Here is a 17,762-nt window from a genome sequence, read left to right on the forward strand (position 1 = left end):
TGGCTGATGCTACAGGGCAAGTGATTCAGACAACTTGCTCAAGGGAGAACAGGTGTCCGGTGGTGAGCAGAGAGAGGCTGTGTGATTCAGCCCTCAACACAGGCGATTTCTGAGGGCATCTTCTTCTTCCTCCTCCTCTAACAATCACCTGTTATATCATCGGGAAGTCTGCATTAATCTGAACAATGGATTTGGTCCTAGTCACTCGGCTATGAAAGAGCAAGGCGGGGGTGTTAACAAACACTTCCTGAAAAGCCAAAGCCCGGTAAATCCAGGGCAGGACTAGTTGAAATAAAAGCCAAGAAGGGCCTGAGAGACAGTGTCTTGGATTCCGGCAGCCTTTGGGGGTAAGACATCTCTATGCTTCTATGGCTTTCTGTTTTCAAGGTCTGAAAACCACCTTAGGTGTATTATTTTCTGGGTAGTGCATTTTCTCTGGGACATCTATTCAGGTTCTCCTGTGGAGGCAGTGGGAGTTAGCTGACAGGAGATCTCCGTCTTGATAGCCAACACCCTGATTTATTTGTTTCCTTATCTGAAATATCTGCAACTTGGTGAATCTGAACAGATCTGGGCAGGCTGTACAAATTCCTCTGGATGCAGCCTGCAGTCAAGGAGCGTCTCCCCAGCATAACCTCTCAGCGAGGAGCTGCCTGCTGTTGACTCAAATTGATACGTCTTTCTGCTTTCTTGTTGGAGTCTGCAAACCATAGATATATCTCTAGGCTGTCTACTCAACAGCTTTCTGTGCAGGATTTGAGAAGGTTTGTTATGTTGCATGATAAGAATGGCACAGACTGAGTCACTCCGGAGTGATTTATATTGTTTCTTTGTTCTGCTTGTTGCCCTGCAAGAACTATTGATTGATTAGATCTAGATCCTGGCATCTTTATTTGCTCGCTTTCTAGAGGGCATCTGCATGGTGCAGTAATCAGAACATCCTCCTCTCATGTTTTACCTGTTCAGTTTCTTTTCTTTTCTTTTTAACCCCAGACCACAGAAAATCTGACAGCAGCAGAATTTGCTCAGGCAGAGATGACATAACCTCCAAGTGTCCCAATTTTCCAGGGACAGTTCAAGAATTACAAAAGCCACCCCGGGTTCTGATTTGATCCTTGTTGTTGTTGTTTAATCGTTTAGTCGTGTCCGACTCTTCGTGACCCCATGGACCAGAGCACGCCAGGCACTCCTGTCTTCCACTGGATTTGATCCTGGAATGTCCCTAATTTCTCTGACAATGTTGCTGCCACGAACCTCGGGGAGGAGGGTGAGCTGATACTTGCCCTGAGTGGCGGCTGAGAGGGAGCATCCTGTTGCCTCTCCATGGCCTCTCCATGGCCGCCGCTGGTGACTTCCTCCCTTGAGCAGCTCATAGTGCAGGGGTCAGCAACCTGCAGCCCATGGGCCACAAGTGGCCCACAGAGTTTGTTTAAATGGCCCACAAGCCACCCCCGAACTGAGCTGCCTGCTTGGTCAGTCCCCGTGCACTGTGCTAAACCGGCGCACTGTGGAGCAGGGACTCACTTCCGTTGCACCAGAAATCGCATCTGCGCAGACGCAGATGCCAGAAATCATGTCTGCACATACGTGATCCGGCCCATGGAGCGATCTCCTTGGGAGTGAACCGGCCCAGGTGAGGTAAACCTTGCCGACCCCTGTCGTAGTGGGTGAGGAGGAGGAGGAGAAGGAGGAGGAGGAGGAGAGGCTGTGGCCACCAAGAACCAGCCCTGCTTGATGCGCTGGTTCCGAGTGGCAAATCGTTTCCAGATCACATTGCCATTTATATATATCTATATTCAGTCCCTAAATTGAAGTGTGTGTGTGCTTGCTTCCAGACAGGTTTATATTGTAGGATAAGTGTTCCTTATGCATGCAAGTTGTTGTGGGTTTTTTTTGTAGGGTCCACATGCCATCTTTGACACCAGAATGCCTTTTGGATTGGGGAACCCACCCACCCCCCCTTTTTAAAAAACACCTCTTGCCAGCAACCTGTTTCGAAAATCTGAATGACCCATTTACAACATTAAGCCTGGAAGCACCTTGTGTGCTTACAGAGACTGGGGCTCATGATCAGGAATGCAGTGATGGGGAAGAGAGTATTTAACCCTTTCGCTCTCCGCAGTGTGATCCTAATGAAAATCCACCCTGACAACTAAAGCTGGGGAGAGGCGAACTGCCCTCTTGGTTACAACAGGTTGTTATTTGGATTCCAGAAGTGTGGAAGCTGAGTTGCTAATCCACAACCCTCTTATAGCAGAACAGCCATGGTTGGGGACTGGCAAATCACTCATGTCTGGAAGCAATCTTGGAAAAGATCAGATATAACTACCAAAGTGGCTTGAGATGGACTTCAAGCTAATTACTAATTCCACTGTCCTACACACTGTTCAGAATGAAGTGGTAAAATCTGAATGGTACCGTCTCAGAGAGCAGGGGTATCTCTGCATGTGAGAGAGATACTTTTGAATGCTCCTCCACGTAAGAATTTTTCTACCTATGGTAATCTAGCACACCAGGGAGAAGTGGCTGCACTTAACCTTTCTCTGTGATGTCCTAGTTTACCATGCAGGGAATATAAGGAGCATTTATTTGCAGGAACAATTGAAAACAGGACCTCCTACCTGTGGTATAAAATGGCAGAGTCTGACATCCTTCCATGTCAGTCTACTGGTCCAAAATATAGCAGCCAGGTAACTGGCTGGGGTTCCATTTAGATCACACTAAACTCCCGTTTTATTTTAAAACACCTGCCTTGGTTGGCCAGTTTGTTTTTAGGCCCAATTTAAGTTGCTCACATTAGTGCTTAATGCCCTAAGGAAACCAGGGCAGACAGAGCCCTCTGGGTTGCTCCACTGCTCTCAGAAGCTTGTGGGGTGGGGTGGTCCGGGAGGTGGCCTTCTCTGTGGCAGCCCCTATGTTGTGGAATTCCCTCCCCACAGAGGTGCGCCTGGTTTCTTCACTCTGCAGCTTTCAGTAAATACTAAAGGTGTACCTCTTTCCTCTAACCTTGGGCACCTGAGATGTAAATTTTTATGACCCACCCTATTTTTTGTGGTTGCGCTTTTCAGAATTGTATGTCTTAAAAACTGTTTTCATGTTGCATTTCCAATTGTTGTAACCCATGCTGGGAACTTAGGGTGAAGGGCCAGTAATTAACAACAACAACAACTGTAGTCTTATTGGAAAATGGGGGGGGGGGGGATAGAGGTTTTGGTGCAGTTTCAAACTGCCTGCACAGTCAGTTTTGGTCTTGGGAAACCCATTCCTTCACAACAACAACAACAGCAACAACAGCAACAACAACAACACCTCATTCTGTGTAAAGGGCAGAATGGCTCTCAGTTATTTTGATTCACATCTCACACTTGTGGAGTTCTGGTGAAAAGAAAAGGAGCAAGTTTCTTGGAGGCTCTTTGCTATCTTCAACCGTCCTGCTTTCTCCTTGTCTCTGGAACTCCTAGAACAATGGAATGATTGCATTATTGTCTCCTCTCTTACAGGACAGCTTATTCCTGGAAAGAATTGCACCCCACCCCCAACCACCATGTCGTCTCATTTACTGGAATTGCTGGCTGCCATTTTGTTCCTGGTGTCTCCCGGTAAGATCTGTAGGGCAGGCAAAATAAGTGTGTGATGTTGTTGTTGTATTTTTAGGTGTGGTAAGTATGTTTGAGAGTGTACGGGATAGGATGCATCTAGTGGTTGAAAAATATATGGAAACATTTAAAAGCTGTTTGTTGTTTTTTGGCCAGCCACTGAGGTTAGATCAATAGATCCACGAGGGCAGGGAATAGTGACAGCAGCACTGAGGGCCAGGAAAGTAGCACTGATTTAGACATTCTTTTCCAGCAGAATGTGGCGCTGGAATCCTGAGGTAGGAGGGTGGACTGTACCATTTTAGACTACAGGAGGGTGATGTTAAGAACAAGTCCAACAGGGAGTGGACTATTTTCTCCCTGAAGGTTTTACGTTTAATCTTTTTGATGTGGTAATGTGAAGAACTGATCTTAAGACTGGGCTAAAAATGAGAAACCAAGGGAAACGAAAACTGGCAGATTTTTCTTTAACAGCAACATGGTTTCCCAGTATTGCTGTGGATGTGGTCTCTTCTTCCTTCGATTGCCATCACAAGGCTACCCAAGAACCATTATGGCTTTCATAAAGGCTACACCCAGTTGCTTGTCTTATTTGTTTTAATTCATGCGTTTTGTCTCAATATTTTTATGTAATCCACCTTGTGAGGTTAGTCAGAAAAGCAGGATGCAAATAGCTTAAATATTTAGCTAATAAATGGAAGTGGAAGTGGAACATATGAACAAAATTCCCTCCGCCTCAGATTGAACTTTGCCTCCTCCATCAAACCTCAGTACAGTGGTACCTCGGGTTACATACGCTTCAGGTTACATATGCTTCAGGTTACAGACTCCGCTAACCCAGAAATATTACCTCAGGTTAAGAACTTTGCTTCAGGATGAGAACAGAAATCGTGCTCCAGTGGCACAGTGGCAGCAGGAGGCCCCATTAGCTAAATGGTGCTTCAGGTTAAGAACAGTTTCAGGTTAAGAACAGACCTCCAGAATGAATTAAGTTCTTAACCCGAGGTACCACTGTATATACGTTTCTTTTTCTAGTATGGCAACTGGTATCTCCTAAAAGAGAGGGACACGGGTGGCGCTGTGGGTAAAACCTCAGCGCCTAGGACTTGCCGATCACATGGTCGGCGGTTCGAATCCCCGCGGCGGGGTGAGCTCCCGTCGTTTGGTCCCAGCTCCTGCCCACCTAGCAGTTCGAAAGCACCCTTAAGTTCAAGTAGATAAATAGGTACCGCTTTATAGCGGGAAGGTAAACGGTGTTTCCGTGTGCTGCTCTGGTGCCGGTTCGCCAGAGCAGCTTCGTCACGCTGGCCACAAGACCCGGAAGTGTCTGCGGACAGCGCTGGCTCCCGGCCTCTAGAGTGAGATGAGCACACAACCCTAGAGTCTGTCAAGACTGGCCTGTACGGGCAGGGGTACCTTTACCTTTTTATCTCCTAAAAACATAACTTGTGAAGTATGCCTTGGTCATGCACCCATTCCTCACCAAAGTGCAACTTAGGGGGTGTTCACAAATTACATTTGACTAGTGTACCGTCTTTGTGCATGTATACATGAATTTCCCAGACACAGCCAGCAGTCAGCCATCGGAAGCAATGTCCGGGCAGAAATCACTGGAATGTCTGGGAAAATCTGGATGTTTGGCAACCCATGTTGGCAGTATTGCTTTTGATGATTTTCCTTAAAAAAGGCTCAGCAACTTTCATCCCCACTGCCCCCCCCCCCAATTCTGTCCGGATTTTCACTTCTTGAAATATGCCGATCCTTTTTGCATACCCAAAAAGCGGAGATGTACATTTGCAGTTATTCACGTGTCATATTCAACATGTTCAGCAAGTGTACCGTCTGTGTGTCTGTGTGCATAATAGCTGAGCTGTACAAATCAGCTAGTGTACACTCTTTCACACAAATGCTTGTACGTGTGCAGAGACAGCTTGTGGCTGCATTCTGTGCACTGGGTGAACAGTCCTGTGATCACACAAAGTTGTTTGATTTGTCTAATTTATTTAACAACATTCAGATTGCTGCTTGGTTGTAAGGAAACCTCTGAGTGGTTTACAAAAATATAAAACAAAACATTGAAATGATTGATAAAAACAGGTATTTGAAAACATTCAGAAGATGATTAAAATCAACGGTACTTAAAAAGAAACAAAACACATGTAACTTCGACATGTCTGGATAAGCTTGCCTAAAGAAAAATGTTTTAGTCAGGCACTGGGAGGAGCACAGCGAAGGTGCCTGCCTGATATCAACAGGCAGGGAGTTCCAAAGATCCGTTTCCTACAAGTGCAGAATGCGTATTATATGTCGCAACGGCACTTGTAATAGTGCAAGTTCTACATTTCAAAGTGACCAAGAAGGTATATATGGGGTAAAACAATCCTACAAGTCAACAGATCCCCAGCTGTTAAGTGCTTTATATACTAATAGTAACATACCCTCCAAAATTTCTCCAACGAAAATAGGGGCATCTTAAGGAAAAGTGGGACATTCTGGGATCAAATCAGAAACCAGGATGGCTTCTCTAAATTGGGGATGTCCGTGGAAAATAGGGACACTTGGAGGTCGAAGTAACATATTGAGCTTCGTTTATGTGGCAAGATGGTAATGATTTGTGGTTTTATGTTCTTCCAGCTGCCACAGCAGATGAAAACCGGATAATTGGCGGGGGGCCTTGTCCGATCAATTCCCAGCCCTGGCAGGCCGCACTTTTTTCAGGCTTCAGACTGCACTGTGGAGGGACCCTGATCACCAACAGATGGGTGCTCACCGCTGCCCATTGTAAATTGGGAGTGTAAGTGTACATGGGCGGGGAGAGGGCTGGGGGTTTGCGTGTGCATGCGCACACATATGAATATCAATATTTGCGCATTTGTGAACATGAGAGGCACCGTATTATTACACTCACCAAACATTTAAAGCACTATGCTACCTCTTCAAACAGTCATGGTTCCCCCCCAAATAATTATGGGAGCTGTGGTTTGTTAAAGGCACTGAGAGTTGTTAAAAGGTAAAGGGACCCCTGACCATTAGGTCCAGTCACGAACGACTCTGGAGTTCTGGCACTCATCTCGCTTTATTGGCCGAGAGAGCCAGTGAACAGCTTCCGGGTCATGTGGCCAGCATGACTAAGCCGCTTCTGGCAAACCAGAGCAGCGCATGGAAATTCCGTTTACCCTCCCGCCGGAGTGGTACCTATTTATCTACTTGCAATTTGACGTGCTTTCAAACTGCTAGGTTGGCAGGAGCAGGGACCGAGCAACGGGAGCTCACCCCATCGCGGGGATTCGAACCACTGACCTTCTGATTGGCAAGTCCTAGGCTCTGTGGTTTAACCCACAGCGCCACCCGCGTCCCACCTGAGAGTTGTTAGGAGAGCCCTAAATTCCCCTCACAGAATTTCATTTTCCAGAGTAGTCTTAATAATCAATCCCTTTCCCCAGGGAACTTATCACATCTAATCTCAGGGGCATTGTTACAGTGGGGCCTCACCCCTGCTTTTTTTTTTAATGAATTTTTTTCCCCAAACATTGTTTTACTTTGATTATACTGTACTGTTGCGTTTCCAGCCACCCACAGTCTTCATATTCCAGAGGCATTGATACAGACAAATTAGGATATGCAAATGTGTTGCAATCTTGTGACACAAGCCTCTAAGTACCTAGCAAGGCCCCTGCAAATCATATGCAAGCATGCGTCGACCAAGCTGAAGGCACGCATTACGAAACTTCAACATGGAAGGCATTTCCACACAGCATTAATGTAAATCTGACGTATAGTCATCGTGAGTGATCTTACTTGGCAATGGAGTCTTGCTTCTGTTCTCAATCCTGCATAAGTGGCGTCCAGCAGCTGCATCCAAAAGAGCTAATAATAATGGGCATTTGTGCAGTGCTTTTGAATGTTCTGTGAGCTTCGCCTGCACTGTCTCACTGCAATTCATACAAAGCATGGATGGGGGATTCTGTGGCTATCCAGAATCTGTTCAACTCCAACTCCTATCAGCTTCAGGAAGGATGGCCAATGCTCAGGACTGATGGGAGTTGGAGTCTAGCAGTATCTGGAGGGTCACAGCTTCCCCATCCCTCCTGTGAAAAAAGTAGATGTACTTGACCATCTCTGTGAACCGTCCTGAGACCTCTGGATATAGGGCAGTCTATAAATTTAATTCACCACCACCATCATCTCTTTTTTCACTGCCAGGTAGAGTTGCCAACTTTTCTAAAGGTGCTGCTCCTATTCTTTTAGCAACAGTCTGTCATGGATGTTGGAAAACGTTGCATCTGCTGGACTTCTGCGATGCTGTTAAAAGTGCAGGATCAAGTCCAGTAAGAAAAACAAAGCAAAGCACTGTTGGCAGCACTCCTACCAGCCTAACTTGCCATTTATATTTATTTGCTCCTAGTCCTTTTCCTGTCCGTCTCGGGGAACATCACCTCAAACAACTGGACTGGTCTGAGCAGCTGAAACTAGCCTCAAAAGTCATTGTGCATCCGGGCTACAACTCTCGGACCAAGAACAACGATATCATGCTTGTCAAGTTGCTGACCCCGGTTTGCTTAAACAAAAAAGTCAACGTCATTGATTTGCCCACCAGCTGCCCCGTGCCTGGGACCCAATGCCTCGTTTCAGGATGGGGTACCACGACAAGCCCCCAAGGTATGTTGCCTTTTAAAGCGCGTCCTTTCAACCTAACAATTATTTCTTATTTTATTTCATGACATTTTAATCCCGCCCTTCCTCCCAAAGGAGCACAGGATGGCAAATTACAAAACAGTTAAAAACAAAGTAATAATACCCATTTTCCAAACAATCTTCACCCCTAAATACTTCCAACCAGTGGCATAGTGTGGGTTGCCTGTGTCCAGAGCCACGCAGAAGGAGGGTTGCAGGGAGGGAAACTAACGGAGTACGCATGCACATTCAACTGCCTAATGGCATCTGCATCACCCAGGTGATTGCAGCTGCAGAGATAATAAAAGAAGAGTCTTTGGTAAAATGTGTATATTTGTGAAAGTTGTGTACATTGGCAGAAATTTGTGCTAAAATGTTGATGAGTTTTCATGAGGAGTTTTTAAAAAAGATCGAAAGCCTATGTGGAATGTGGAGAACTGAATTTAAGATTGAAAAAAATGAGAAACTGAGAGAAACCAAAATTAATAGATTGGTACTTCCCCACTTGTACCAAAGGCTACAATCCTTTACTCATTTCATTTGTTAGTCCCTATCCCTGTCCCTATCCCTATCCCTATCCCTATCCCTATCCCTATCCCTATCCCTATCCCTATCCCTACCCCAAACCCACCATTTCTCTTATGGACGTCCTCTTCTGAGGAACAGGACAGACATCACTGGGTGAATGAGATGGCTGTGATGACGGTCTGCATGCTTGAGGAATTTGTGGATTCTGATATGAATTAATCTGAACTGCAATCTCCAGTAAAGCCTGCAGACTGGAATGCAGATTTCATACTTCTCTGACTTTTGTGCTGCAGTTTCATCTTTTTTTTTTTTTTTAAAAAAAGCATGTATGTATGTTAGGATAAAGTGCATTTAGAAATGCATACTTTGAGAAAAAAGGTGTTCAGAAATGCATAAGATGTCAGGTCCTGCATCTCCTTCCAGTCATCGGACCAAATGACCCCAAGTCCTAGTATAATAATAATAATAATAATAATAATAATAATTTATTATTTATACCCCGTCCATCTGGCTGGGCTTCCCCAGCCACTCTGGGCAGCTTCCAAAAAAATATTAAAATACTGTAATACATCAAACATTAAAAGCTTCCCTAAACAGGGCTGACTTCAGATGTCTTCTAAAAGTCTGGTAGTTGTTGTTCTCTTTGACATCTGGTGGGAGGGCATTCCACAGGGAGGGCGCCACTACCGAGAAGGCCCTCTGCCTGGTTCCCTGTAACTTCGCTTCTCGCAGTGAGGGAACCGCCAGAAGGACCTCGGTGCTGGACTTCAGTGTCCAGGTAGAACGATGGGGGTGGAGATGCTCCTATGAGAAGGAGCGGGGGATACTGCTCTGTCCCCACCCATTCTGTAATGTTTGACGCTCTCTCCAAACACTGTGTTGTTGTTGTTTTACAGCAAGCTTCCCCAGTGTTTTGCATTGTGCAAACGTCACCATTGTTGGTCAAGACGTCTGTCGGTCCATTTACCCTAATTATATCAATGAGAACATGGTTTGCGCTGGCGCTATGGAAGGAGGCACAGATGCTTGCCAGGTGAGTTGAATTGATTTCCACTAAGCCTGAGAATATTCCTGAGGACTAGGTGAATGCCAGTGGATAAAAGATTAGCACTCTTTAACCTTTTAAGACAATCCACCTTTAGCCCAATCAAGCATTTGAGGTTTTTAGATCTTATTGTGATAGCTCTGCTGTTGTGATCTGTCTTAGGTTAAGATTCAGTGTCGGGTCACATCCTACCAATTGAAGACCTGTACTAGTCAGGAAGCTAAACAAGAACTTTATTGTTCCACTTGAAGAAGAACAGAACAGCAGATAGAACTAAGTCCAGTGCCACCTAGTGATGAAGCTATAAAATTACGCTTCTCATACAGCAGGAAATCAACTCTACAAGCCAAATGAGGCAGAGATGCAGTGAAACAAGAAATGAAACCACAGAGCAAATTGAATCAAGTGATAAAATTAACCACCAAAAGCAGTAAAACAAGAAACAGAACCATACGACAAACTGAATTAACCACCGGAATTAGCCACTGAAAGATAATTGCTTGCTGCTTCTGCGATTTCTCTCATTTATCTGGGCTTTTATCAGTGTCATCTTGGTGGTTAATTAAACCTGTGGTGTGATTTGGGTTTCCTGTTTCACTATAGCTGTTTGGTAGGGTTGAGCCATGAAGCTGGCCTCCCAAAAGTGACATCACTCCTCCTCAATGAGCATTAGGACCAGTGAGGGTCTTGCCTTAGTGAGAAGGGGCATAGCCTAGAGGGGTGTGTGCGTATGTCCCAGTGAGTGTCCCAAGGGCCAGACAGAGAGTCACATTCAGCCTATGGGATGGAAATTCCTCACGCCCAGCGCAGTCTTCAAAACATCTTCTGTTCTAGATTCACCCTTGATATTTCTAACAAGCTGCCTGAGACGAAAGACAGAATGGTGCCCTCACCAATTCACATACAGAAACTGAACAAAGTGGCAGCTGAATCTTACTTCAATACTGCTGATAGGGTTGTAGGTAAGACTAGTCCTACTCTGAGTAGACCCATTGAAATGAACAAACATGTCTAAGTTAGAGCTATTCGTTTTGATCAGGCATAGGCAAACACTACAACTCCCATCCCATCATGAGATGGGACCAGTGGTCAGGGATGATGGGAATTGTAGTCTCAAAACATCTGGAGGGCCGAGTTTGCCTATGCCTGATTTTGATTGATCTACTCAAACTTAGTTGTATACAACCCATAGTCCTCCACTACCCATGAGGATGGCAAGCCATATAGTACATGGAGCTTCTTTGTCTGCTACACCTCAATACCACCCTCCAGCATTTGCCATCTGAGGCGGCTGTCCAAATCTGCCTAATAGTAGGACAGGCCCTGTCCCAACAATAAACACACACCACTAATTAGTTATAAGAAACTTTGAAGATCTGCCACAGGCCTTGTGCAAATCATTCTCCCTGAGCTTTATTTACCTCACAAGTGAACTGTCAGTGAAGGATCTGGAGAAGTGATTGTGCTTTGTTTTATTTTTTTTCTGCAGGGTGATTCAGGCGGCCCCCTTGTCTGCAACGGGAAGCTGCAAGGGCTTGTATCCTGGGGGCCCCAGATTTGTGCACAACCTAGGAGGCCTGGCGTCTATGTGAATGTATGCAGATATGTGGACTGGATCCGAGAAACTATCCGCAATAACTGATGATCCTGTGGCAGTTGGAGCAAAGGAAGCTGCCTTATACCAAATTAGAGCACTGCTCCATCGAGTTCAGTACTGTTTACACTGACCAGAAGCAGCTCTCCATTGTTGTAAGGCAGAGGTCAATCCCACCCTTTCCTGGAGATCCCAAAGACTGAACCCACCACCAAGTGCTCTACCATTAAGCTACGGCTTCTCCTCCAGTCCTGAACAAACTCTGAAGTGAGGGGGGAACACGCTTGATGTTTTGTTGTGGACTTCACTAGACTCCCCTAAGTTGGTTTGCGGTGTTTGTGACACTTCTGTGGCGCTGTGTAAAAATGTACTATAATAAAACCTGGTCTTGACCACTAAATCTTCTGCTGCCCTCTGAAACCACCTCAAGCTGATGAATGCTTTTTGCTAAAGGACCAAATTAGACACACCACCACTTTTTGTGCAATTAACAACAAATGCCTTTTGAAACGTAAATTGCAGGTGTGGGGCCCCCAGTCTGAACTGGGACCCTAGCATGCAGATTGGGGGTAGGGATGGAGGAGAAATTTGATTCCTGGCACATTTAAAAGCAAACTTATTTAATCTGCACTTTCCAAAACAAGATCTCAACTGAAATACAGCCATCTTTCAAAATACAAAATTTTGCAATGCATTTCTCCAGTATAAAAACACATATACTAGTGTAAAGTGTACATATGTGTAAATGCATATATTAGTGAAAATAACACATAGAAATGCATCGTGTAAGGGGAAATTGTTTGAAAAAAATGTGTATTCTAGTAGGGTTGCCATATTTCAATCCAGGCACCTTTTTTTTTTTTTTGCCAAAGCTGTTGAACTATTTTTGCAAAATCTTGGGGGGGGGGGGATTGAAGTTTTTAACCTATTTTTAAAGGGAAAATTGCCAAAAAAAAATCAACACCTACATCAATTCTACCCAGATGCTATTTTCAATGGGCAGATCCCAGTTATGTCTGGGAAATTCCAGACATATGACAGTCCTAATTCAAGTCAAAACTGTCCGTGAAATTGTGTTTATTAGGAGAATTTCACACTAAAATGCTGACAAATTTTCATGCGTTTTTAAAATAAATCACAAATTGCTGCAGAAATGTGAAAAACTGAATTTAAGATGGGAAAGATAAGAAATGCAGACACACATAACTGGCAGATTCATTCATACCAGGTTTGAACCTTTACCCCCACCAGCAATTTACTTTAAAAAACCCATTCACACAATTGCTAGGCTTTGGGTCTAGTTTGACTCTAAGTCTCTCACAATAGCAGCTCTCACTGATGTGACTCTTATTGCCTGAAATCCAGTGCATCTCATTTTTAACAACAGGAAGACTTTTGGATTTGGATTTGATATCCCGCTTTATCACTACCCGAAGGAGTCTCAAAGCAGCTAACATTCTCCTTTCCCTTCCTCGCCCACAACAAACACTCTGTGAGGTGAGTGGGGTTGAGAGACTTCAGAGAAGTGTGACTAGCCCAAGGTCACCCAGCAGCTGCATGTGGAGGAGCGGAGACGCGAACCTGGTTCACCAGATTATGAGTCCACTGCTCTTAACCACTGCACCACACTGGCTCTTTTGATCAATCTATGCCAAAACTCCAACCTCTATTTGAGATCCCCAGCTCCTTTACAGAACTACAGTTCCCAGAACCTCTTGGTGGGGAAAAAATGGCAGCTGGTCTATAGCTAGATTTATCTGTTTGTTACAAGTGCACATATACACAAACTCACAAGCCCTATTCATGACTTCATAATAGGAATTACTTCAGGAAAGGAGAACCATTTTGGGCCTGAAGGCTGTATTCTCTTCTGGGCAACATTCTAAGGACCACATTATTGTGGTGAGCAGCGCCAGAAGCAAAAGCAAGTAGATTAATGAATGTAAATGTTGCCTTTGTATAGTACTCTAGTTTCTACATGCTCAAAAACCACTCTCTATCAACCATCCAGACAAGCAAGAGGCATTATCAGAGTTCAAGGACATATTCCAGTCAGGCAAGAACACTCAGGGTGGGAAGCAGAGCTAGTATGTGGCTCCCAGGTCTGAGGTGTCCCACCCCTAACTTAAATAAGCAGACAAGAAAGGGGGAGCATGAACAATCACCCCCTGTCCTCAGCACTCTCCACATTTTCAAGGGCAACCGTGTGCAGCAGGGGAAGTCTGTACTTATGGAGGCTCCTGTGTTTTGGAACCTATTATTATTGTTATTATTATTATTATTATTTTTAATTACTTGTATCCCACCCATCTGATTGGATTGCCCCCGCCACTCTGGGCAGCTTCCAACAGAATATAAAAAACACAGGATACACCAGACGTTAAAAGCTTCCTGATACAGGCTGCCTTCAGATGTCTATGGAAAGTCGTATAAATGGTTATCTGCTTGACATGTGATGGGAGGGCATTCCACAGGGTGGGCGCCACTACCAAGAAGGCCCTCTGCCTGGTTCTCTGAAACATCACTTCCTGCAGTGAGGGAACCGCCAGAAGGCCCTCGGAGCTGGACCTCAGTGTCCGGGTTGAATGATGGGAGTGGAGACACTCCTTCAGGTATCCAGGGCCAAGGCCATTTAGGGCTTTAAAGATCAACACCAACACTTTTGTGCTCAGAACCGTTTCCTCCCTGGCCCCATGGGCCCTGGAATCATGCACCGCTCAGAGGTTGGGGAGGAGTGCAACAATATCTTGTCATTGTGCTTCTTCTACAGCACAGTAAATCATAAAACATGCATTAATGATCCCCTGAAACAATGCCCCGGGTTGGAACACCCTGAATGACAACCTGGAAGTGTGAGATCACCCATAGCCGTGGGTGACCAACCACTCCTCTCCTCACAAGAAGGAGAAGGGAGTGACTGGGACAATTGTTCCATGCATAAAGAAACTGTCACACAGTGTCCCAACACCAAGGAATTTGAACTTTAGCACCCAAACCATGAGTTTACACAAGCTCCAGGGCGAATCCAAAGTGGATGATTCCCACAATTATTTATCACATTAAGATCAGCCTTCGCAGACCTGGTGTGCTCCAGTTCCCATTAGCCCCAACTAGCACGCCTACAAAAGATGAGCTTGGAAATGTGTGGCTGCTGGTCCTGAGGCAGTATTGTTTTATTTATAACAATGCATGCAGAGAACAATGCAAGCAGAGACTCCTCCAGCAGGCAGCAAACACTCCTAGGTGGAATCTAGGTAAAGGTAAAGGGACCCCTGACCATTAGGTCCAGTCGTGACCAACTCTGGGATTGCAGCGCTCATCTTGCTTTATTGGCAGAGGGAGCTGATGTACAGCTTCTGGGTCATGTGGCCAGCATGACTAAGCTGCTTCTGGTGAACCAGAGCAGCACACGGAAACACCGTTTACCTTCCCGCCGGAGCGGTACCTATTTATCTACTTGCACTTTGACGTGCTTTTGAACTGCTAGGTTGGCAGGAGCAGGGACCGAGCAACAGGAGCTCACCCTGTCGTGGGGATTCGAACCGCCGACCTTCTGATCGGCAAGTCCTAGGCTCTGTGGTTAAACCCTAGGTGGAATCTACACATATATAAAAAAACGCTGTGAAAATGCTTTATAAAAAAAAACGTTTTGAAAAATATATTGAATTTGCCATAGCTCTCTTTCACCATCTAGTGTCACATTTGTATACTGCACCTTACAACACGCTTAAAACATTTTATTTGCAGCAGTATAGTTGAGTCCCTAAGCTGGATCAGATTCCTGGGATCTCAAAGAGCTTCCTCTTCAGTCAACTCTCAGCTCGCAACTCTCTGCAGGAGAGTGTGTGCTCCTTTCCAACATTAACATCAGTTCATTAAATTAACATTAAATGTTCATTAAATCCCTGGCTATTCATCACCTGGCCATTGATAGTACTCAAGATATTAAAATGTAACAAGATCTTCTGATCTTTCCCTATAATGGGCGTGGGGTACCTCTGGTCCACAGGACAAATGAGGACCACAAGACCATTTACCCCGCCACACCCACCTGTCACTCACCTGGTGCCATCTGATGTCAACGGTGTGTCTAGTGAAGCCACAGAGGCAAAGGAACCACTGGGAACCTTAGAGTGTGCACTGCGCAAATTTATGATGGAATGTCAGGGCTATGTGATGTCACATGATGCCATGTGACTGACCCCATCCTACATGTTTGGTAATCTCTGAGGGCCAAGTTGCACATACCTGATTGCATTGCCCATACCTGCTTGCCAGCCTTTTTAAAACAAATAAGCAGACTGTATTAGAACGCAAAGAGAAATTAAACCATTATTAAGCACATTGATGCAAACAATCCTCCATCCTTTTGCCACTCCCTTCCTTCCTCACCCTCTGTAGCCTCACGCCCACTGTTGGAATTTATTTAAATAAATAATGTGGTTTAGATTTATTTAAATAAATAATGTGGTTTAGATCCTCAAGGCAGGGACCTCGTCTTTCTTTGCCTCTGTAAAATGCCACGAACATAGTAATTATTTGAATCCTGGCACCAGCAGGCTTGGGCAGCGCAGCAGGAGCCAAGCAGAGCCCTCTGTTTACACCTGCACTCCTTTAAATAAGCGGCTGAGTCTGAGAGTTGCCAATTTAGTTACCCTCAAGGTCTCCTGAATAGCACGGGGAAATTCAGAAGGGCAAATCCCAGCTGCCTGGGGCTGAGGCAGAGCATTTCTGTTGCCACTGCTCACAGACCTGTTTGCCCTCCACAACCCTGGCACTGATTATTTATACAAGGGGTAGGGGACATTTTTCAGCCTGAGGTCCACCATTTCCCTCTAGGGAACCTCCCAGGGGCCACATTCCAGTAGCAGGCAGGGTCAGAGGCAAAAGTGTGCATGGAGCAATGGATTTAAATTTTACCAAAGTTCAGTATGTTCCTTTCTACACATGCACATCCCTCTCTACCCTTCATCCAGGCAAGCATGAGTGATTATCGCAGTTCCAGGTTGCATTCTGCTTTGGTAAATGAGCAAAGTCAGTGGAAGGTGTGTTCTAGGGGGGGTGCAGCTTGGGAGGGCCACGTTTGACCCCCATTGAACCTGAGGTCTCCTACCCCTGATTCATGCACACAACACTTGGTGCAGCCCTACTGGACATGTCCGTGTGAATCCCATCTTCAATCTGCTTCGTTGTTCTCCATCACTTGGAATGCCATTGCTCAGAGTTGCCACCTGATCGGACGATAAAATAGCCAGACTTGCTCTTCTGCATTTAACTGTCGTGCAATTTGAGGAGACCAGGAATGGAAGCTTCCAACCTTAATTTTCGTTGTGGGATGATGCCTGCCGCTCCATCCCTAGTCCCTGGTTCTTCCCAACACGCTTGGCAATTATTGGTTGTGCTCGACGTGAGGAAGAAGCAAATCAGCTGCTGCGTTTCCTCAACCGGTGCATGTTTGCAGCATGAGATCAGTGGCGTAATCCCACTTTGTGAGTTTGGCCAAGCAGCAGCGACACCCCAAATAAAAATGAGTCACTGTGCAGAATTTTCAAAACGAGCACAAGAGTTTTAATGATGGAGGGGGAGGTATCGCAGAGGTTCCACCAGCTACTTGATGCCCTTGACCTGCACAGCTAGTTAAAAATCTAAGGAGTGTGTAGTTATGGAAGGAGGGACAAGTTGGGTTTCCAAACAGTGCAATGGGCATTGGGCAGTGAAAGGGGCGGGGAGGAAAGTGAAGCTCTGCTCTGAATGGTTGCTTCTCTAACCCATTGCATGAGATCAGCCCAAGAGAACCTGTCTCCCCATCATCTGTTACCTGTGGATTCTGCTTCTGACCATCACAGCCTCCCTCAAAGCAAAATCCCAAATTGGGACCTCAGGTGACTTGACGGGTTTACATCTTCTTTGAGCTGCTGTTTCAGGGTGGTGGTGGGCATTTTGAGTGGCATGCTGGATCATGGCTGGGTGATCATGATTATGGGTGTGGTATTCAGCTAAGTTTTGTTAAGTGTAGACCCATTGAAATGAATGAAGCTAGGTCCCTTAATTTCAGTAATGGAACTATTCCGAGCAAAACCTAGTTGAATACTACCTTTTGAAGTTCGTGGGGGCCCATAACAAATGTTGTGCATTTGCTTGAGGAAAGCCTTCAAACCTCTTTGTTCTTAGGCAGGAGTGGGGTGACGAGAGAGCGAGGGGATGGGTGGACCTTATTATTCAGCTATGTTTCTCTCCTTCCATTCTCCTTTTCCGGCCACTCCATTCCGTTCCCCCTCCCCAACTGTTAGTCAGCAGCCTGTGCCCACTGAGCATGCTCAGTCCT

General features: G+C 45.5%; 1 protein-coding gene across 2 annotated transcripts; it reads left to right on the top strand.

Moving 5' to 3' along the window:
- The first annotated feature begins 125 nt into the window (after positions 1-125).
- Positions 126-11,837, top strand: LOC308484380 (trypsin-like). 2 transcript variants are annotated; one of them, XM_081019288.1, is made up of 6 exons: positions 126-347; positions 3,501-3,599; positions 6,231-6,390; positions 8,002-8,255; positions 9,695-9,831; positions 11,333-11,837. In XM_081019288.1, exons 2-6 carry the CDS (start codon positions 3,545-3,547, stop codon positions 11,483-11,485), a joined length of 759 nt encoding a protein of 252 aa, XP_080875414.1. In that variant the 5' UTR covers positions 126-347; positions 3,501-3,544; the 3' UTR covers positions 11,486-11,837. The 2 variants fall into 2 exon arrangements, with proteins under 2 accessions (XP_080875414.1, XP_080875415.1); XM_081019289.1 differs by lacking the exon at positions 126-347 and adding an exon at positions 480-764.
- Positions 11,838-17,762: the final 5,925 nt, after the last annotated feature.

Source organism: Podarcis pityusensis (assembly GCF_964106645.2).
Source record: "Podarcis pityusensis genome assembly, chromosome: 8".
NCBI lineage: Eukaryota > Metazoa > Chordata > Lepidosauria > Squamata > Lacertidae > Podarcis > Podarcis pityusensis.

Coding starts and splice junctions, on each gene's coding strand:
- LOC308484380 (XM_081019288.1), top strand. CDS start 3,545: ATGTCGTCTCATTTACTGGAATTGCTGGCTGCCATTTTGTTCCTGGTG. Junction 3,600..6,230: donor TTTGTTCCTGGTGTCTCCCG/GTAAGATCTGTA, acceptor ATGTTCTTCCAG/CTGCCACAGCAGATGAAAAC. Junction 9,832..11,332: donor GAGGCACAGATGCTTGCCAG/GTGAGTTGAATT, acceptor TTTTTTCTGCAG/GGTGATTCAGGCGGCCCCCT.